The sequence below is a fragment of the Chiloscyllium plagiosum genome, unplaced genomic scaffold, assembly GCF_037043375.1.
Source record: "Chiloscyllium plagiosum isolate Xiang-an unplaced genomic scaffold, Cpla_swu_hap1 HiC_scaffold_11, whole genome shotgun sequence".
Classification (NCBI taxonomy): Eukaryota; Metazoa; Chordata; class Chondrichthyes; order Orectolobiformes; family Hemiscylliidae; genus Chiloscyllium; species Chiloscyllium plagiosum.
In genome coordinates, this window is record NW_028270149.1 from 40,853,312 (window position 1) to 40,876,893 (window position 23,582).

The 23,582-nt window shown below is 40.8% G+C and overlaps 1 protein-coding gene across 3 annotated transcripts in view; it reads right to left on the reverse strand.

The window, feature by feature from the left end:
• LOC122557277 (phosphatidylinositol-binding clathrin assembly protein) overlaps positions 1–23,582 on the reverse strand; it is a 158,999-nt gene that overhangs the window by 97,930 nt on the left and 37,487 nt on the right. For all 3 annotated transcript variants that reach the window (XM_087991996.1, XM_087991997.1, XM_087991995.1), the window contains exons 2-5: positions 15,675–15,817; positions 3,765–3,840; positions 3,504–3,606; positions 2,878–2,971 (exon numbers count right to left, since the gene is read on the reverse strand). In XM_087991996.1, the coding sequence (XP_087848122.1) occupies positions 2,878–2,971; positions 3,504–3,606; positions 3,765–3,840; positions 15,675–15,817 (416 nt within the window). The remainder of the gene's footprint in view (positions 1–2,877; positions 2,972–3,503; positions 3,607–3,764; positions 3,841–15,674; positions 15,818–23,582) is intronic.

Below are 23,582 nucleotides of genomic sequence, written 5' to 3' on the forward strand. Positions count from 1 at the left end.
AAAACAGTTCTTGCATGGTATCTTAGAAATGACTTTAGTTTTGCTCGTGGTATCCACTGGATCCTTTAGGCTCATTAGTCGCTAAGTGTGGTTGGTAGGTTTGTTGGTTACCATGATGCCAAGGGGTCTGAGTAGTCTTTAAGTCATTTCTGATATAGGTCTTTGATGCAAGGTAATGTGGTTATAGTTTTTGATTATGTTGTGTCTGCATGTTTGGGTTTATTTCTTAGGAATCAACAGATTGTGTCTATTGGGTACCAGTTTTTCTCAAAAACATTTTGTAGATATATTTTTTCTTCTGATTTTTGTAGTTCTTGGGTGCTGCAGTGTGATATAGCTAGTTGAAATAATGTCTTGATGCAGCTTCATTTGCGGGTGTTGGGGTGATTGCTTCTGAAGTATTTGGTCAGTGTGTTGTTTTTCTGTAGACGCTGGCTTGAAGCTCTTAACTGTATATTCAACTATCACGACTAGGAATGGGAGTCTGTTGTCATTCTCCTTCTCTTTTGTGAATTTTATGGCCTGTCAGGATATTGATGGTGTTGTAGGTTTCCTCCAATTTGTTTCATTTTGTGATGACAAAGGTGTCATCTACGTAGCGGACCCAAAGTTTGGGTTGGATAGATGGGAGATTGTTGAAGTAACAATGTGTTAATCCATCGCTTTACGCAATGTTTTTCAACCCAATTCCAATCTACCCTACACTACTGAAATTAAGACAACTCTTTAACTACAGAACCTAATATGGATGGGAATGGTTCAATAAAACTGGAAGTGGAACTAAACGACCAACCTCACTCAGACATCAAATTTATGATGTGAAATAGTAATGTCACACCAGTTCATCAGAACTTAAATGCACAATTTCATTCTGCAAGTAACCGATGTTATTGCTGGTGGAAGGGCTGGTGAAGCAGCACAAGCTCAAAAGAATACTGCAGATGGTAAAAATTCAAAGAAACAAAATGCTAGAAACTCAACAGGTCAGGCATCATCTGTGGAAAAAAGAACAGCTATGCTTCAGGTTGGTGATCTCAAGTCAAAACTAGGAAATGTTAGAGACGTAGTTTTAAGCATGGATTGGGAACAAAGTATGGAAATTGAGACAGAATGGTAGACAGGAGAGACTGAATGACAGAAGAATTAATCTTAGAGGGTCAAAAGGAATAGTGATAGGGCAAGAAACAAAAATGTACCTAAAGCAGATGCTCAAAAGCAAAAAAAAAAAGAACAGAAAAATGCAAAGGAACTAAAACAGGAAACATCTTTTTAGTTTGTTCATGTAATGTCAGCATCACAGCCTAGGGCAGCAGAGGGCAGTCATATGCAGGCCAGACCTGGTAAGGATGGCAGATTTCCTTCTGTAAGCAGGCAATACTGGACAAGATGAGTCTTTACATTAATTGACAGACATAACATGGCTATTAGGGTAGCCATTTCTTAAATCCAGTTATTAAATTCAAATTCACATCTGCCATGGTGAGATTCAAACCCACTTCCCCAAAATATAATACAGAGCTGAGCTAATAAGACCATTACATTACCACTATGTCACTATTGTTCAAGATTGTTGAATTCAATGTTGAGTCTGGAAGAATATAGAATATTTAACTGAGTGATAAAAGTGCTGTCCAAGCTTGTTTGAGCTTCACTACACAACACTTGCAATAAATGAATTTAAAATTCTAATGTATATCCTATTCATATCTGATCATATGGAAATATCAGTTGTGGAACACAAGACTCTAGTGGATTTATAAAAACTTTGAATTAGAAAGCATCGATTATACATCAACATTGATGTTACAAAGCTATTTAGTTTTCTAAGTAAAATTTCACATCAAGATCTAACAGAATAGTGTGATTTGAATTAAGATTACCATTGGAGTCACGTCGGTAATCAAAACAAAAACCAAACCAACCATCCATCTGCTCTAAACGCCTTGCTTTCTACATTCCCAGCAGGCCAGTAGTATTCAGACTACAGAATTTAATAGAGGCAACCAGCTGGAGATCCAGTAAAAGCCCCATGTTACCTCTTTTAGAGAGGTCCATTATCATTCGTCACTCAGACACTGCTTAGAACAGCCAGCCATTTAGAGGCCAGCACCACCATACAGGTGGTAGCTGCTGTGGTGTGGTAGTCATCCAAGGCCTAGGATAGTCACTGGATCCCAGGTCACAAGTATGTGATGACAAGTGATAGGGAAAGAATGTCTGCCACTTCTTTTCAATTGCATGGCTGCTAAGTGTGGATCACTTTCTATATTCAGCCCCAAAAGAAGCAAACGGAAACAATTAATTAACAGTTGGAAGAAAGTAAAATACTGGCCAAAAATCATTATACACCCAGCTGAGTTGGGTATTTAAATGGTTATCAGCTTTCCTGTTGCTGGGTTCCTTGATTAAAGTGAATTTGATCAAGGGACAACCCATCAGACCTCAAACAGCAACATTCGGGTTTGTCAGTCATGCTCCTTGCATAAGCACCCTTTCAGCAGTAGGGAATGAGGCTCTTAAGTAGCATTAATTAGCAGTGGGACAGGAAGGCTGTCCATGGACATTTCTGCAAAAACGCAAACAAACTAGAGTGGAATTGAATCCCCCCAACTAACTGCCTCTCACCTGATTCAGTGCTTTTGCCCCACCATCGATATTGCACAAAGGGCATTAAATGCCATCCTGCATCATTACCAGAGATTAAACATCAATGTAACAGAAAGCGGAATTAACTTTTATAAAAGCAAGATATTGTCACACTTGACAAAGAATTTTCCAACAAAAAGCAAACATTTTCAACGATGTATACTGACTACCAACAAATCATAAATTAAGCAAAGTCACTGGGTACGGTACATTAAAAAACATTGCACATACATCAAAATCTAGAAGTGCATCCAGCTGATTTTGTATAAGAGGCAGCGTTTTCAGCAATTTCTCTGTATTCATTGTTCTCATTACTCCATCCATCCTGAAAGGGCATACAATATTTCACTGCATGATTTATACATTAAAAATATTAATTGATGATTTCTCACATTCATTATCCAGCTAAAAATACATTTGTTAGGCAAATTTCAACAATGTTCAGATGTTTCATACATCTACAAGAATTAGCGAATGACCAATGCGGTTTTGTAAATCACAGGATGCAACAACATTCTGCTCTAATGCTAAACTATTAAAATTTGTACATACAAGTTCATATTTTGTAATATTCTTTCCAGATCTCCACCTCTTTCAAAAAAAAACAATTTATAAAATGTTAAAAAGCCATGACAGACCATAAAGTCTGTTGAACAGAGGTGTTTCATTATAAACATATATAGGATATTAATGCAAACTTTTATAAATGCAATTACAATGCACCTATTAAAAATAAAATGTCATTATCTGTATTAATTAATCCTATCTAACAACTACTGAAGAGGATTCAATCCAACATTACTAAATATATAGAAGAAGTTATCTAAGCTTTGTGTGCCTACTTGGGTAGGACATACCCTCTTTTCATTTTGGTGAAGTCAACTGCCATTAGTCTGTACGAGAGTGCCTTTTCATTAAGGTATCTGCTATACCGTCTGATGAAAGTGGACATGTCATACCCTATAAAGGAAGGAACAAAAAAGAAAAAAAAGTAATGGTCAACATTAAGTTTATTTACACTATCAATTTAAAATAGAACTCAAGAACAAGTGATACAGACTTTAATAATCTGTATATCTTGGTAATAATCAATTATTGTTTACTCAAATACAGCTTACCTTGCATGGCACTTTTATCCAAAAAATTATTCAAGTTGAACAAAGTATTTCTTGAAGCCAAATACTGTATAAAACGCTGCAAGAAAGAAAGGTAGTTAGCTAGTAATTGAAATTTAATATCAAAATTACTTGACCTAAGAGCACAAGAAGACTTTTCTTTGGTACTGAAGACAGTTGGAAAAGAGATAGACTTTATGGTGCTGAAAAAGGTGTGACAAGGGAGTGGAACAGTGTGCAAGATCAAAAGATGTTTGAGGGCGAGGGAGATTCGGAATTAAAGGTATTATGGAGCAAAAGGAAAAAGTGGATGGTAAAGGTTGGAAAGTGACAAAGCATAGATCCAGAGTGAGATGGGATGGAAGAATACGTGAGGTGGTGGAAATGGCAGAGGATGGGACCTCAGTGGTGGGAAAGACGCTGGAGTCTATTATAAAGGATGAAATTACGGCACATCTGGATAGTAGTAACAGGATAGGACAGAGTCAGCATGGATTTATGAAGGGGAAATCATGCTTGACTAATCTTCTTGAATTTTTTGAGGATGTAACTATGAAGTTGGACGAGGGAAATCCAGTAGATGTAGTGTACCTGGACTTTCAGAAAGCTTTTGATAAAGTCCCACACAGGAGGTTAGTGAGTAAAATTAGGGTGCATGGTACTGGGGGCAAAGTACTAGATTGGATTGAAAATTGGTTGGCTAATAGGAAACAAAGGGTAGTAATAAACGGTTCCATTTCGGAATGGCAGGCAGTGACCAGTGGGGTACCGCAGGGATCCGTGCTGGGACCGCAGGTTTTTACAATATATGTTAATGATATAGAAGATGGTATCAGCAATAACATTAGCAAATTTGCTTATGATACAAAGCTGGGTGACAGGGTGAAAAGTGATGAGGATGTTAGGAGATTACAGGGTGACCTGGACAAGTTAGGTGAGTGGGCAGATGCAGTTTAATGTGGATAAATGTATGGTTATCCACTTTGGTTGCAAGAACAGGAAGGCAGATTACCTAAATTGATTCCATTGAGGTAGTAAAGGGGCAGTACAGCGAGATCTGGGTGTTCTTGTACACCAGTCAATGAAGGCAAGCATGCAGGTAGTGAAGGCGGCTAATAGCATGCTGGCCTTCATAACAAGAGGAATTGAGTATAGAAGCAAAGAGGTGCTTCTGCAGCTGTACAGGGCCCTGGTGAGACTACACCTGGAGTACTGTGTGCAGTTCTGGTCTCCAAATTTGAGAAAAGACATTCTGCCTATTGAGGGAGTGCAGCGTAGGTTCACGAGGTCAATTCCTGGAATGGCAGGATTACCTTACACGGAAAGACTGAAGTGACTGGGCTTGTATACCCTTGAGTTTAGAAGACTGAGAGGGGATCTGATTGAGACATATAAGATTATTAAAGGATTGGACACTCTGGCAGTAGGAACATGTTTCCACTGATGGGTGAGTGCCGAACCAGAGGACACAGCTTAAAAATACGGGTAGACCATTTAGGACAGAGATGAGGAGAAACTTCTTCACCCAGAGTGTGGTGGCTGTGTGGAATGCTCTGCCACAGGGGGCAGTGGAGGCCCACACTCTGGATTCATTTAAGAAGGAGTTGGATAGAGCTCTCAAAGATAGTGGAATCAAGGGTTATGGAGATAAGGCAGGAACAGGATACTGATTAGGAATGATCAGTCATGATTATATTGAATGGCGGTGCAGGCTCGAAGGGCTGAATGGCCTACTCCTGCACCTATTGTCTATTGATGTTCCTTTGAATACAAGAGCTGGTGGGCTGGAAAGTGAGAGCAACAGGAATCCTATCGTGGTTCTGAGATTTCCCTAATTTTGTCCAAAATTTTAAAAAAGGTACTGCTGTGGGTACTGGCATGGGCCCTAATTATGCCAGTCTTTATAGATTATGTGGAACATTCCTTGTTCCAGGCCCACTTGGATCCCCTTTTACAAATCCTTTGCCAGTCTACTGATGCCCATGTAGGTGCTGCTTCTTGCTCTCATTTGGAGAAATTAAAATCAATTTTGCTCCAATTTCCATCCTTCTCTCACTTTCACCTCGTTAATCTTGACTCTTCCTTCCCTGGACATCTCCATTTCAAGAATAGGCTGCCTACTATTATTCATTATATCCCACAATCCATTATTTACTCACACATTCCACTCCACAAGCCTCTATTCAAAAAGAGCATGGGTCGATATTTCCACCACAGCATTATGCACAATGCTGTCAGCAAATACATCTTCCTTTCCAATCAGTATTCAGAGGGACTCGTCCCTTGCAATACCCTGGTCCATGCTGCTCCTCTTGCAACCACAGGTGGTTGAAAACTTGTCCTTTTACCACCTCCCAAAACACTCCAAATGGCATAAAATTTACTAAGCCTCTTTCAATCTATTCTATGAATCTCCTCCTTCAAGAACAAATGCAGACTAATTATTTCTTTACAGAACACCTCCAGTCAGTCAGTCTGCAAGCATTACAGCAATTGCTAGCCATTTGAATACACCATCTTTCTCTCACACTCACATTCCCATCTTTGGTCTGTTCAGATCTTCCAGTTAAGCTCAATAAAAGGCAGAGTAACAGTATCTCATTTTCCACCTCAATCCTTTAATGCCTTCTGAACATGGAATTCAGTAACTTCAGACTGTGAATGCTGTCTTCAATTTTGATAGTTCTTATCAGTGTCTTGTTTCAATGCCTTGCTTTCAGTCAAAAAACCGACCTATATTCCACAGTTAACACCTACTCTGGATTTATGCTTTGTCACATTTCTACAACTACTCCGCCTTTGACTTTTGTACTGTGACACCTGTAATCTCCAATTACTCATGCCCTCTGTTCTTTCCCTGATTTTAACAAGTGTCCCACTTCCTTCTCACCTTTTTCAATAGTATAAAACCTGACACTTTTCCACCTCTCTTCAATTTCAAAAGATGAGTCACATTGGAGTTGAGAGGCGCTGTCAGACCTGGTGGGTTTCCCTAGCACTTCCTTTTCATTTCAGTTATCCAATTTTGGAGTATGGTTTTGTTTGACTGTTATCCAGCTTTATATTCATTGAACTGCTGGCCTTGAATGTCACACAGTAAGATCTATTAATACCAAGCACACAACTATATTAATACTAAAAATAATTTGAGCACTAGGTTAAAAGTGATATTAAAACCATATTCCCTATTCCTTCAATATTCTCCAAACCAAGTTTAATTCACAGATTCATGTCAGTTACAAAATTCCAATGATCAAGCTCAAGCTTCTCGTCCATCAATCCATGGAACTAAAATACCTCTTTACTGGAATCATTTTCATAAGTCTTCTGTACTCTAATGCCTTTAGATCTACAGGTGGATGGGAAAAGCACTGCCTGCAAGCTTGCCAACATCACCATCACTAACACCCAACAGTTACACACTATTGCTACTTGGAGCTTTATTACTACCCCTTCTCTGTTGCCACAACAAAATCCCAAACTACTTCACTAACAGGTCTTTCACCACATTAATTTCAGCTATTCCAGATGGCAGTTTACTACCATCTTCACAAGAGCAGTTAGGGAAGGATAATAAATACTGGCCGAGTGACACTAATTCCAAGAACAATATAAGTGGTTCTACCCATACCCATAGTAAATATTCCTTTTCCTACTGTCCAACTATTCTCCTTCCCCACATTTCCAAATTAACACAATCCTCTTCTCATACAGCCAAAAGATCTGTCAATTCCATTCTTTCATGCCTTAATGGCAGTCAAAAGATAACTGTCAGGTTTATTAAGTTAAATGCTGAAACTGCTGGTTAAATAGAAGCTTAATTATTTTAGGTGATTGGTATTGATCAATACCAAAGTCAATAAATTAGGTAGAAAACAGAGCTTAAGTTGTCAAATCTACAACATAAAGAAAATGTGAACATGGAACACAAAGATCATAAAACATGGGAGCAGAACTAATCCATTTGGCCCAATCATAGCTGATATCTTTTGCCTTCTCTTCAAAACCCTTGATCCTCTAATGGCAAGAGAGAGTTACACACCAATGTGCTTTTATTTGGGTGTGAAAATAGGATGGCATTTGCTTCAGTAATCACTTTCTTAATGTGCCATGCCGTTTTCCAATGACTTGTATACATATACCCCTAGCTTATACATGTCCTTGAGAAGTGTTCCCTTTAACTTTGTATTGCTTCTCCTAATTTTTCCTTCCAACTTAATTTTTTAATGCTGTGATTAGGATCTGGAATGCACAGATAGCTTCATAGAGGTAGAATCAATCATGGTCTTTCAAAAAGCAACCGAGTTAGATACTGAACAGAAAAATATTGCAAGGCAAAAAGAAACAGCAGTGAATTTTTGCTCTTGTAAAGAGCTAGCATAAATAAAATGCTGAATGGCTTCCTTCTATGCCGTAACTATTCTATTTACAAAAACAGGGGAGTCATTCCAAATGTTGTGGCTCAAATAATGTCCCAAGGGCACTAGAAAACTTTCCAGAGGCTTTGGAAGAAAGTAACTTATGGGTCTCTACACTACACAAATATAATCAAATCACTGAGCCTAAAAAGAGGCACTGTTCAGATTCACTTCAAACAAATCTAATTATGTCATTAAAATTTTGACTTGAAGGACTGTTTTGGAGGAGGATGTACAAAAGTGAAATAAAAGACTGGTGTCATTTCATACAGCAAATCTGTATTAATCCCAACAGCCACTGAAAATAGGTTTGGATCGCAAAAGGGCATGGTACCAGATACATCAACTCACTATCATGTAAATGCATGCAGAATCTGCCAGTTTAAGACATTATGACAGCCGAGTAACAGATACTTGCTGTGACAAACTCAAACTAAGAATGCCACCAAGCTAAAAGACAATTGTTCAGCTTGATCAAGAAACTGTTCTTTCATGGAAAGAGTCAGACTCAGTAGAGGGAATATCCGAATGGGAAAAACAAAACATTCTGTCAGTCAGTCATGTTTCTCTCAAGAATTTAGAATCCAATAAGAACAGAGATTGACATCAAGATCTTTAAGAAAAATAAATTAGCACAGTACGTTTGGGAGATCCAAAGCTTGGTTGTTTGAAAATATGAAGCATAATGATGAGGCCCTTTTACATTGTCATTTAGCAGATGCACTCCTGGTTTGAAGAGTAGGTCCATATCTGGTGGCAACCCCGAAGTAGACCCAAGGGAATCACTGCCCCACAGACTTCTACTTTAGTAGGTAGACCTAATGAACACTAGGTTAGATCGTAATTGCACTGACTGTTTTATTTCACTTTTACAGAAGTCACAGTAATTTTCCACAAGGTCAATAAACACAATTCAATGAGAAATATAAAGACTATAAAATTAGGAACTCTGAACAGTGGAACGGCTTTGTCACACTTACATACTTGAAACATCTCCAACGATATAGGAAGATCCAGCTACATTTATGCAAAAGACACTGCAACCACAGCTCAGGAGACATAGCAAGTATTGTGCTCTATCCAGCTAGGGATCAGACAGGGGATAGGGGAAAGTTATGGAAGCTCCTGTGGAGTTCAAAAATAATCCAATGGTTTCAAAACTAAGACTTTATTTTTGTATAAAAAATGCAATTCACATGTACAAAATGGCGTGCTTTAAACAGAGTGATAAAACAAGAGTGTGTTCAGGAAGAGAACCATTTTAGCCAGTTACCAGGAGTCAACATGCTTCCTTGTATTCTTAATTACTTTCATAGATAAGAAACAATATGGCATGACCCAGGTTTTAAACTCAAATACGGTTTACAAACCAGTTCCAATTTGCTTTATTTTGGGCTTCAAAATAACATTCTTCTTTGTTTCAGAAATTCATAACAAATAATTACCTACATTTGTTGTGACAGAAGCTATTTCAGCCATGTCATTGAAAATAGGTTCGGATCGCAAAAGGACAGGGCGCTGGATGCATCAATTTGCTAGAATGTAAATACATGCAGTGTCTGCCAATTTAAGATATCACCAAACTAAGAAGCGCACCAAGCCAATGGCCAAGTCAGAGAGCCAGGAAACAGTACCTTCGGTCCAACTAGTCCATGCCAACCAAGTTTCCCAAACCAAACTAGTCCCACTTACCTGCTTTTGGCCCATATTCCTCTAAACATTTCCTATTCATGTATCTATCCAAATGTCTTTTGACTAATCAAAATGACCAAGACAAATGAAGTGATCCGAACGATTAAGACTGATATGGATATAATTTATTCAAAATTTCAGAGAAAAAGGTAAGCCTACCCCTTAAAAACAAAATAGTGGAAAAGCTCAAGAATCAACAACAGTTCAGACACTGCTCCAGTCAGGATTACAGTTTAACAAAATCAAAACACCTTGACCTGGAGGGGACTGTTACTACTGGGAGAAAGTGAGGTCTGCAGACGCTGGAGATCAAAGCTGAAACTTTATTGCTGGAACACCACAGCAGGTCAGGCAGCATCTAGGGAACAGAAGATTCGACGTTTCGGGCATGTGCCAGCAATAAAGTTTCAGCATTGTTACTACTGGGCCGTTTTTAAAATGCAACTTAGAGTCATAGAGATGTGAGCATGGAAAAAGACCCTTTGGTCCAACTTGTCCATGCTGATCATTTCCCCTCCCCCCCACCTTACCCCAGTTCCAACCTGCCAGCTCAGCACCATCCTCATGATCTGTCCTACCTGCCGATCTGCTTTCCCACCTATCCACTCCACCCTCCTCTCTGACCTATTACCTTCATCCCCATCTCCATCCACCTGTTGTACTCTTGGCTACCTTCTCCCCAGCCCCACTACCGTCCCATTTATCTCTCCACCCTGGAGGCTCCCTGCTCATTCCTGACGAAGGGCTTTTACCCAAAACATCATTTTCCTGCTCCTTGGATGCTGCCTGGCCTGCTGTGCTTTTCCAACACCACTAATCTAGACTCTGATCTCCAGCATCTGCAGTCGTCACCTTGCCATGCTGACCAGATATCCCAACCCAATTTAGTCCCACCTGCCAGCACCCAGCCTATATCCCTCCAAACTCTTCCTATTCATATACCCATCCAAATGCCTTTTAAATGTTGCAATTGTACTAGCCTCCATCACTTCCTCTAGCAGCTCATTTCATTCCATACACGTACCATCCTTTGTGTAAAAAGGTTGCCCCTTAGGTTTGGGGGCGGGGGGGGGGGAAGTTGGAAGGAAGATATAAAAGAGACCTATACCCTCTTCATTCTGTACTCCCTCATCCCAGGGAAAAGTCTTTGCCTATTTATCCTATCCATGCCCCGCATGATTTTATAAACTTCTATAAAAGGTCACCCTTCAGCCTCAAAGGCTCCAGGGAAAACAGCCCTAGCCTATTCAACCTTTCCCTATCGCTCAAATCTTCCAACCCTGGCAACATCCTTGTCAATCTTTTCTGAACCCTTTCACATCATCTTTCCGATTGGAAGGAGACCAGAACCGCTTACAATATTTCAATGATGGCCTAACCAAATGTCCTGTACAGCCCCAACATGACCTCCCAACTCCTGTATTCAATACTCTGACCAATAAAGAAAAGCATACCAAATGCTTTCTTCACTATCCTGTGACTCCACTTTCAAAGAGCTATGAACCCACACTCCAAGGTCTCTTTGTTCAGCAACACTCCCAGGATCTTATCATTAAGTATAAGAGTCCTGCTAAGATTTGCTTTCCCAAAATGCAGCACCTCACATTTATCTAAATTAAACTCCATCAGCCACTTCAGCTATTGGCCCATCTGGTCAAGATCCCGTTGTAATCAGAGGTAACCTTCTTCACTGTCCACTACACCTCCAAATTTGGTGTCATCAACAAACTTACTAACTATACCTCTTACGCTCACATCCAAATCATTTATATAAATGAAGAAAAGTTGTGGAGTAAAGTGACAGAAAGGGAAGGAAAACATATTTGTCGAATCACTTCAAAAAAGAAAGATTAATGACTAGATAATTCATTTCTCTTACAGAAATTTGGCATAAAGTACTATCACTAGAACGGTGTCACCCAACATGTATCTTAAAGAAGGATTTCCACTGTCTAAAAATGTGCATGCTTGGTTACATTCTGTATGGAATGGAGGTTGCTTCAGTGGAAGATCATGGCAATCAATCCAAGCCCAAGACCAAAAGCTATTTATTTGAAATATAACTTTACACTCAAATTGGGCCAATTTTCTCTTTTGCAGCTTCGTTTACACTTTTTTTACATCAATGTTCCTTTCAGTCATTACTAGCCCCTTTGTCTTTGGGCCTAAGCACTCTTGTAATCTGTTCCAAATGCTTTCCCTCTCCTCCTACAGGATAAAAAACAACTTTCCAATCTCCTCCTGAAGAGTCAAATCAGACTCAATGGTAATTGTTCCAGATGTTGCCAGACTTGAAGTTCACCCACAATATTTTCAGATTTCCAACATCTACAGCATTTTGTTTTCATCTTTAAGAGGGTACTGGGCTCGTTAAGTTGTGGATAGAATACCTCAAAACATCTTGTCTGTATAATTTCCATGAAATAAAAGAACAAAACAATGGCTGAAATATGGATACAAAAGGCACACATCTCAACTGATAATGAAGTGGTGGTAAAACATGCCAAGTGTGCAGGGCTGTTTCCTGACAGTATGCAGATAGGCCAACAAGGGGAGAGGCCACATTAGATTTGGTACTGGGTAATGAACCCGGCCAGATGTTAGATTTGGAGGTGGTGAACACTTTGGTTATAGTGACCACAATTCCGTTAGGCAATCATGATGTGATTAGGCAAGATTTAGGATGCATAGGATGGGGGAGGAAACTGCAGGGCACAATTGAAATGTAGAGCTTATTCAAGGAGCAGCTACTGTGGATCTTTAATAAGTATGTATCTATCAGGCAGGCAGGGAAGCTATCGAATGCTGTAGCCATGGTTTTCTCAAGGAAGTTTAATCTCTTGTCAAGAGGAAGGCGGCGGCTTATGTTAGGATGAAATGTGATGGCTCAGTTAGGGCACTTGAGTGTTACAAGTTAGCCAGGAAAGACCTAAAAGAGAGCTAAGAAGAATCAGGAGGGGACATGAGAAGCCATTGGTGGTTAGGATCAAGGAAAACCCCAAGGCTTTCTATAGGTAAATCAGGAATAAAAGAATGACTAGAGTAACATTAGGGCCAATCAAGCATCGTAGTGGGAAGTTGTGCATGGAGTCAGAGGAGATAGGGGAAGCGCTAAATGAATACTTTTCATCGTATTTACACTAGAAAAAGATAAGGTTGTTGAGAATAAGGAGATCCAGGCTACTGGACTAGATAGGATTGAGGTTCACAAGGTGGTGTTAGCAATTCTGGAAAGTGTAAAAATAGATAAGTCCCCTGGGCCAGATGGGCTTTATCCTAGGATTCTCTGGGAAGTCAGGGAGGAGACTGCTGAGTCTTTGGCTTTGGATCTTTATGTCATCATTGTCTACAGGAAGAGTGCCAGAAGACTGGAGAATAGCAAATGTTGTTCCCTTGTTCAAGAAAAGGTAAGAGACAACCCTGGTATACAAGGATGTTGCCAGGGTTGGAGGATTTGAACTATAGGGAGAGGCTGAACAGGGTGGGGTTGTTTTCCCTGGAGTGTCAGAGGCTGAGGAAGGACCTTATAGAGGTTTACAAAATGATGAGGGGCATGGATAGGGTAACTAGACAAAGTCTTTTCCCTGGGGTCAGGGAGTCCAGAATTAGAGGGCATAGGTTTAGGGGGAAAGAGGGAAAAGATATAAAAGAGACCTAAGGGGCAACCTTTTCGCACAGAGGGTAGTACAGGTATGAAGTCAGCTGCCAGAGGAAGTGGTGGAGGCTAATACAATTGCAACATTTAAGAGGCATTTGGATGAGTATACGAATAGGAAGGGCTTGGAGGGATATTGGCCAGGTGCTGGCAGGTGAGACTAGATTGGGTTGGGATACCTGGGTGGCATGGACAGGTTGGACCGAAGGGTTTGTTTCCATGCTGTACATCTCTATGACAATGACCAGTGAGCCTTTCTTCGGTTGTGGGTAAACTGTTGGAAAGGACTGTAAGAGATAGGATTTATCTAGAAAGGAGTAAGTTGATTGTGGATAGTCAACACGGTTTTGTGAAGGGTAGGTCGTGCCTCACAAACCTTACTGAGTTCTTTGAGAAAATTACTAAACAGGTGGAGGAGGGTAAAGTGGTTGATGTGGTGTATATGGATTTCAGTAATACATTTGATAAAGGTTCCTCATAATAATAGGCTATTGCACAAAATATGAAGGCACAGGATTTAGGGTGATTTAGCAGTTTGGATCAGAAATTGGCTAGCTGAAAAGGCGACAGAGGGAATATTCATCCTGGAGTTCAATTACTAGTAGTGTACCGGAAGGATCTGTTTTGGGTCCACTGTTATATGTCATTTATAGACATGACCTGGATGAGGGTATAGAAGAATAGGTTTGTCAATAGGCAGATGACATGGTACAGTTGTAGATCGTAACAAAGGATGTTATAGATTACAGAGAGACATAGATAAGCCGCAGAGCTGGGCTGAGAGGTGGCAAATGGAGTTTAATGCAGAAAAGGGAGGTGATTCACTTTGGACAGACTAACAGGAATGCAGAGTATTAGGTTAATGGTAAGATTCTTTGTACTGTCAATGAGCAGAGATCCCTAGGTACATAGACCCTTGAATGTTGCCACCCAGATTGATAGGGTTAAGGCAGCATAGCTTTTAGGAGTAGAGGGATTGAGCTTCAAAACCATGAGGTCATGTTGCAGCTGGACAAAAAATTTTGTTGTGGCCGCACTTGGAGTATTGCATACCGTTTTGGTCACCGCATTATAGGAAGGATGTGGAAACTTTTGAAAATGGTTTAGAGGAGATTTACTAGAACATTGCCTGGTATGGAGGGAAGGTCTTAAGAGGAAAGGCTGAGGGACTTGAGCTGTTCTTGTTACAGAGAAGGTTAAGAGGTGACTTAATTAAGACATAAGATAAAAGAGGGTTAGTTGGACAGAGCCTTTTTCAGTGGATGGTGATAGCTAGCATAAGGGGACATAGCTTTAAATTGAAGGGTGATAGATATACGACAGATGTCAGAGGTAGTTTCTTTACTCAGTAGCAGTGGCGTGGAATGCACTGTCTGCAACAGTACTAGACTTGCCAACTTGAAAAGGCATTTAAATGGTCACTGGATAGGCATATGGCCAAGAATGTGTAGTTAGCTGGGCTTCAGATTAGTTTCACAGATTAGCACAATTTTGAAGGCGAAAGGGCCTGTAACTGTAATATTCTTAACTTAATACAACTACTTCAGAGCACAGATATCAACATCTGTCAATTCCATTTCTCACACTTGCAGTCTTATGTGCAAAAAACCAATCTCAAGCCCCCAAAAGTCTGAAAGGAATACAAAAACAATACTTACAGTAGATATGTGCTGATATTCTTGGTAATTTAACTCGCTAGCTTTGCAAGTAAAACAAAATCTAAAAGACCAGAAAGCACATAATCTGATTTGTTTCTGAATAGCTAATTTGAAATGAAGTGGCATGCCAATCTTCCACCATAGCAGAGGTTAGCCTTTTCAGCGTACGGCCTCTTGACAGTCATTGTTGACAGACTTTGAGGAAATGGGTATCATATTAAAAGAACTTCACGAACAAATAGATTACATAGTTGGGATAAGATCATTGGAATGCCTCCCAGTTATCTAACCATTAACTTTAAGGCAAAGCCTTAAATACAGAATGGAAGTCAAAACATTTCCTGACCATTGCATGCCTAAGCAAGCAGCAGCTTTCTTAAAAAAGAAAACTTTGAAGTTGCCCAACCTGGTTACAAGCTTACGCTAATGGTTCCAAAATAATAGCAACCAATAATTTTTGGTGAGATGCAATTTTATTGGTAACACTTACCTCATTCCCATACATCATCAAGTGATGCGTTGTGATTAAAGCTTTAAACACCACAACCCAGCTGTTGTTTGTTGCCCTTTCAAACAGAGTATCTGCCATTTGTGGTATGTTCACATTCATCTCGTTGGTACATTGGATTAAATCTAGAAAAAAAAAGCATAAAGGCAATTAAACAGGCATTTCTGGTACTGGTTCTGGTTCTGCCTTCCCCCAGAGCTTTTCTTTGTTATATCCCACTACAGTCTCACACAACTTAGGAATTCAACAAAAAATAAATATGCAGTGGTGGAAGCATCTGGATAATTACATGAATAGGAAAGGTTTAGTGGGATATGGGCCAAATGCTGGCAAAGGAAAAGGAGATTAATTTAGAATATCTGATTAGCATGGACAAGTTGGACTGAAGGTTCTGTTTCCATGCTGTATATCTCTGACTCTTTGCAAGATTACATTTTGCCTATGAGTTAGAGGGCTTTGATCTGGCATTATCGCTTCAAAAAATTAAGTGGAAGCACAGATGACATGCATATTAATTCAATTTTTGTTGGCTGATAGAATTTTTTTAAAGCAGGTGGTGATAGTAATGAGCACAAATGCATGAAAAATGGTCCAACCACTGGAGCGAGAAATATAGAAAATAGGTGCAGGAGTGGGTCACAGCTGTTTTGAGTCTGCACCACCATTCAATGCAATCTCAGCATGCCATTCCCGCTCTTTCCCCATACCCCTTGATCTCTTTAGCCATCAGGACGATGTCCAGCTCCCATTTGAACATAGCTAATGAGCTGGCCCCAATAGCTTCCTGTGGGAGAGAATTCCCAGGTTCAAAATGGAGTGAAGAAATTCTTACTGATCTCAGTCCTGAATGGCCTACCCCTTATTCTTCGATTGTGATCCCTAGTTCGGGACTTCCAACATCAGGAACATTCATCCAGCATTTAGCTTATCCAGATCCAGCATGATTTTCTGTTTCTATAGAGATTCCCCCCGCACCTCATTCTTCTAAATTTCAGCAAGTATAAAGCGGAGTCAATCCAATCTTTATTCATATGTCAGTCCTGCCATCCCAGGAGTCAGTCTGGTGAATCTTTGCTGGAACTCCTCAGTAGCAAGAATGTCCTTCCTCACTAGGAGGCTGAAACTGCACACAATACCTAAGGTGTGGCCTCATCAAGGCGCTGTATAACTGCAGCAAGACATCCTTATTCCAATACTCAAATTCTCTTGCTATGATGGATAACTTGCCATTAGCTTTCCTCATTGCCTGCTACACCTGCATGCCAACCCTCAGCGAGTGATACCCATGTCTCATCACATCCCACCTTTTCCTAAAGTACCATTCAGATAATCTGCTTTCCTGTTTTGTGACCAAAGTGGATAACCTCACATTTATCCACATGATATTGCATTTGCCAAATGTGTGCCCACTCAGCCAGTCTGTTCAAGTCACACTGCAGCCTCTTAGCATTCTCCTCACAGCACACTACCACCCAACTTACTGTCAACCTAGGTGGAAGCAGCTCAAAGCCCAAGACATAACTGACATTTTTGCTAATAGATAATAAAGTACACTTTTCATAAAAAGTGATTTAGAACACATTTGTGGTGACAAACAAAAAAACTACAACCTACTATTACATTTGAACAGTAAGAGGACCAGAGTCTCCTCCCTATTGAATCTGTAACATAACTGAATCAATGGTCCTTTTTTGAATAAGGAACCATATTCTTGATATTCACAAAGCCCAGATTTGATTCCAGTTCCTTATGGACATAGCAAACAAGATTCAGTTTCTTTCTCCCCACACAGAAAAATGCACTGAAGCAACTTACAGGCTCAGACAGCATCCTCCAAATGGAGGACCTAAAGGGACAAGCAGAGCAGCTAAAAAGAAACACTACCACCTGTAACTTCCTCTCCAAGCCACATACTACCCTGTGTTGCAACTATAACACCATTTCTTCACTGTCACTGGGTCAAAATCCTGGAACTCCATTCCCAACAACATTTGGGGAACACAAACACCAAACTATAGCAGTTCAAGGCACTGCTCACGACCACTTTAAAAGGGGAATTAGACAGGGCAACATATGCTGGCATTTACCACATCCCATGAAAGAATAAAAGAAACTCTAGATTAGCAAAATACACATTGAGAAATTATCCTCACTTATAATCAGCCATTTAAAATTGTGGCTTAATAACAAATTCCATAGAATATTGCTTTAAAAAGGTGCATTCAATGGAACCAAAGAAAAACTTCATTGCTGAGAAAATAAACATTTTGCATTTCATGCAATGTCCCCACCAATTCAGTATAGCAAAGTTTGATGTTAAGTAAATTTTTTTATAAACATGCTCGATAAGCTGCAGAGCCAGTCTCCAGTTGTCTTCTAGAACATAGAACATAGAAGAATACAGCGCAGTACAGGCCCTTCGGCCCTCGATGTTGCGCCGATCCAAGCCCACCTAACCTACACTAGCCCACTGTCCTCCATATGCCTATCCAATGCCCGCTTAAATGCCCATAATGAGGGAGAGTCCACCACTGCTACTGGCAGGGCATTCCATGAACTCACGACTCGCTGAGTAAAGAACCTACCCCTAACATCTGTCCTATACCTACCCCCCCTTAATTTAAAGCTATGCCCCCTTGTAATAGCTGACTCCATACGTGGAAAAAGATTCTCACTGTCGACCCTATCTAAACCCCTAATCATCTTATACACCTCTATCAAGTCACCCCTAAACCTTCTTTTCTCCAATGAAAACAACCCCAAGTGCCTCAGCCTTTCCTCATACGATCTTTCTACTATACCAGGCAACATCCTGGTAAACCTCCTCTGCACCCGTTCCAGTGCCTCCACATCCTTCCTATAGTATGGCGACCAAAACTGCACACAATACTCCAGATGTGGCCGCACCAGAGTCTTATACAACTGCAACATGACCTCAGTACTCCGGAACTCAATTCCTCTACCAATAAAAGCCAGTACGCCATATGCCTTCTTCACCGCACTATTTACCTGGGTGGCAACTTTCAAAGATCTGTGTACATGGACACCAAGATCCCTCTGCTCATCCACACTACCAAGTATCCGACCGTTAGCCCAGTACCCCATCTTTTTATTACTCTTACCAAAGTGAATCACCTCACACTTAGCTACATTGAACTCCATTTGCCACCTTTCTGCCCAGTTCTGCAGCTTATCTATATCCCGCTGTAACCTGCCACATCCTTCCTCACTGTCTACAACTCCTCCGACTTTCGTATCATCCTCAAACTTACTCACCCAACCTTCTAACCCTCCTCCAGGTCATTTATAAAAATGACAAACAGCAATGGTCCCAAAACAGATCCTTGCGGAACACCGCTAGTGACGGCACTCCAAGATGAACATTTGCCATCAACTACTACCCTCTGTCTTCTTCCAGCCAGCCAACTCCTAATCCAAACCTCCAACTCGCCCTCAATGCCATACCTCCATATTTTTTGCAGTAGTCTACCATGGGGAACCTTATCAAACGCCTTTATTAAAATCCATATACACCACATCTACTGCTTTCCCCTCGTCCACCTCCTTAGTCACCTTCTCAAAGAATTCAATAAGGTTTGTGAGGCACGACCTGCCCTTCACAAAACCATGCTGACTATCCTTGATCACATTATTCCTATCCAGATGTGCATAAATCCTATCCCTTACAATTCTCTCTAAGACTTTGCCCACAACAGAAGTGAGACTCACCGGCCTATAGTTACTAGGGTTATCCCTACTCCCCTTCTTGAACAAGGGAACCACATTTGCTAGCCTCCAATCTTCTGGCACTACTCCTATAGACAACGAGGACATAAAAATCAAGGCCAATGGCTCTGCAATCTCTTCCCTTGCTTCCCAGAGAATCCTAGGATAAATGCCATCAGGCCCAGGGGACGTATCTATTCTCACCCTTTCCAGAATTTCCAACACCTCTTCTCTACATACCTCAAAGCCATCCATTCTACTTAATTGTGACTCAGTACTCACATTGACAACAATGTCCTGTTCCTGATTGAATACTGACGAAAAGTATTCATTCAGTGTCTCCCCAATCTCTTCAGCCTCCACACGCAACTTCCCACTACTATCCTTGACTGGACCTATTCCTACCCTAGTTATTCTTTTATTCCTGACCTATTCTTTTATTCTTTTGTCAAATACCTTGGGTTTAAGCACAACTTGCTTCCACAGAAAGAGAGAGAGATGAGAGATTACATTAATCTCCTTTTTAATGAATACATGTATAAGCTGGATAAAAGGTACATTACTGACATCAATCCTTCCTGCAAATAGGCAAACAACACTAACATACAACTATTGCACTTGCACCAAAATAAAGACTTCTGTGCAAAAATGTAAATTTAAAAAAAAAAGGTTCACAGGATGTTGCTGCTTGGCCAGCATTTACCGAGAATTGAAGGTGGGGCAAGATGCATACTTTAACTGTTGTTTGGAAGAGTTCAGGATTTTGATGGAATGGCAATATAGTTCCAAGTCAGGAGGGCAAGAGACTTAGAGGTGATTGTTTTCCCCATTCTTCATGGTTCAGATTGTACTTGTACAAAAAAAGTACAAGGCAAAAAGGTTCCCTGGTAAGCTGCTGTAGTGGTACTTATAAGGGATTATTTAATGAGGGGAGCCAGATGTTATGGTCTACATTGGTAGAAACAACATAGGCAGAAAATGGGCAAGTGGCAGCACGGCGGCTCAGTGATTAGCACTGCTGTCTCAGTGCCAGAGACCCGGGTTCAATTCCCGCCTCAGGCAACTGGGTGTGGAGTTTGCACATTCTCCCAGTGTCTGCGTGGGTTTCCTCCGGGTGTTCCAGTTTCCTCCCACAGTCCAAAGATGTGCAGGTTAGGTGAACTGGCCATGCTAAATTGCCCGTAGTGTTAGGTGCATTGTTCAGGGGGTAAATGTAGGGGAATGGGTCTGGGTGGGTTGCTCTTCGGAAGGTCAGTATGGACTTGTTGGGCCGAAGGGCCTATTTCCACATTGTAGGGAATCTAATCTAAAAATGTAATATGGGATGAGTAAAATATTAGTAAGCAGGATACCTAAAACAGTAATCTAATTATGGAATTTGTCACTGGGTAGGTCAGCATTTAGAGGCCCTCTGATTGCCCCAGAGAGCTGCTAAGAGTCAATTACATTGCTACAGATCTAGAATCTCATTTAGGGCAGACCAGATAAAGGACATCAGTTAATCAAATTGGAGGAGTTTATGGCAAGTGGTTACATTGTTACCCTTGAGCTAAAGTTTTATTCCAGATTTTTATTAAATTCAAATTTCACCAGCTGCCATAGTGGGATTCAACACTTTCCCAGAACCGGAGTTCTGGATTACTAGTCCCAGCAACTTTACCACTGCACTATTGCTTCCCCTAATTTTTAGGAGCAAGTCAACACAGACATAGGACGACAAGACCAGATAACTTCATGGCTGTAAACACTGCAGGAGAGAGGGTTTTAGATTACTGGGACATTAGGACGGACTTCTTGGAGATGGCATCTGTAGAAGCCCAACCTGTTGCATCCAAACAGAGCAGTAACTGAATTCTTTGGGGAATTGGTAAATTGTGGCAACCAGAGGTTATTAGAGAGGAATACCAGTGCATAAAATACTAGAATAGACAGTTGGCAATGCCATGAGGGGTTGGGGGGGTTAACACCTGTACAAGCTAGATGAATTGCATCTGAACACAGAGCCAGGACTTAGTTCCTTGTGGCTTATGTTGCTAGTGCTCTTAAGGAAGGTTTAAAACAACTCAGGTGGTGTGTAGGAACCAGTGTTAAGCTCTTTCTCCCCCCCCCCCCCCCCAAGAGATTCTTACACATTTGATGTAACTGCAACACCAACTTCTGTGAAGCAGCAACCAAATTTATTAAGCACAGTACAAGCTTTCTGGAGGAACTTTTAACACCTCGCAGAGCTTACGGGGTTGTGGCAAAAGCCCTCACTGAGCAAAGAAAACAAACAAAGTCTTTCCTTTAAACAAAAGATCTCAACATCACAGTTAGTTCCGCCTACAAGACATCCCCTCAGTCACATGCCACTCAAGATACAACGCAGTGACCACATCATCTCCAAAAACAATATAATGCAAATCATCTCAATGGTTAAATCTGTTGCGATTTTTTTGTATCTAGAGGGGAGCAGTCAAATTCCAACTGTAATGTTACTGATTTCTGGATGAAGATGTAAATCATCCCTGAATGGCAAGGGAATGGTGGCGTAAACCTTCCACATTCCACCTGTAAGTCAAAGACACACCACCTTACCCCCAGGGCATTCAATTTCTTGCAGGTCGGCAGAGCAAATTAACTAATATCTCATCAGGAGAGAATGAGAAAGAAAAAGATCAAGTTTGTGAAATGTTGGCAGAAGCAGATAGCACTATAATAGAGTAAAATAATGTTGAGTTGGAAAAAGGGAGAAAGCAATTACACCTAAAATTAAGGTTACATTGCATAAATGTGAACGTATGGATCATTGTTAAAAAGACTGGGTAGTTACAGGCACAACTTGTTTTATGATATCGTGATATTACGATCTCAGCTGGTATTAATACCAGATGAGAATGTTACCAGACTGAAATAGAGCAAGGCGGCACAGTGGCACAGTGGTTAGCACTGCTGCCTCACAGCGCCAGAGACCCGGGTTCAATTCCCGCCTCAGGCGACTGACTGTGTGGAGTTTGCACGTTCTCCCAGTGTCTGTGTGGGTTTCCTCCGGGTGCTCCGGTTTCCTCCCACAGTCCAAAGGTGTGCAGGTCAGGTGAATTGGCCACGCTAAATTGCCCGTAGTGTTAGGTAAGGGGTAAATGTAGGGGTATGGGTGGGTTGCGCTTCGGCGGGTCGGTGTGGACTTGTTGGGCCGAAGGGCCTGTTTCCACACTAAGTAATCTAATCTAAAGTAATCTAATCATATTTTGGTTTCATTTTCAATTTTAACAAGGTACTTTTTCCACTGAAAACAATCACTATGCTGCAGATTTGACTGTTTTACAACTCAAAGTTTCTTGCACACAGGAAAGTGGAAGTCAAAGATATAATAAACCAAACTATTTCCATATAAAAACATGTTTAAAATTTTGAAATTTGTAAAGTACAATCCCATTAATCCAAAAAGCACACATTTACAAAACTCTCAGCAGAGGAAACGGCTTTCTCTTTCCCATAAGACTAAACTGTGACTTCAATTCTTCATTTTGAGAATCTGACAGACTGCTTTAGTTTCACATAACATCTTCAGGAACGTAACCAAACATTTCTGGTCTGAAATTTTCAAACTAAACTGTTTACACTTGTGACATTAAAGAGTTAATTTGCTCTGCTGACCTGCAAGAAAATGAATACCCCAGGGGCAGGGTGGTGTGCCTTTGTCTTATAGGTGGCATGTGGGTCATTTACACCCCCATCTCTTGCCATTGAGGTATGACTTACATTGTCATCACCACCTATTCAAAAATCAATAAGCAGCTCAGGGGAAAGAAAAACAAACTTAACATTTGGGGCAACGGTGGGATTCCAACATAGACAAAGCTTCCAGGTTGGACAAGTGATCGCCCGAGTGCCAGTTGCGTGAGATGGATGGGCCCACAAGGTAAGACGTGGTGACGTAATCTCAGAGGTAACTTACGCACTTGCACACCAAGTTTGCTTTCAGAATCATAAGTTACTGGGAACTCAGAGGTTAAAGTCCCCTGGATTTAATTGAGGTTCGAGTCACCGACAGAGTAAGAAAAGGGTTTGAGTCCAGTGAGGGGTGAGAAAGGGGTTCAAGTCCCCTAGGTAAAAGGAGTTTGGATTCCTCTAGTGGCAAGGTTTGAGGCTCTGGAGTCTAAAACCCAAAAAAAGGTTAGAAGC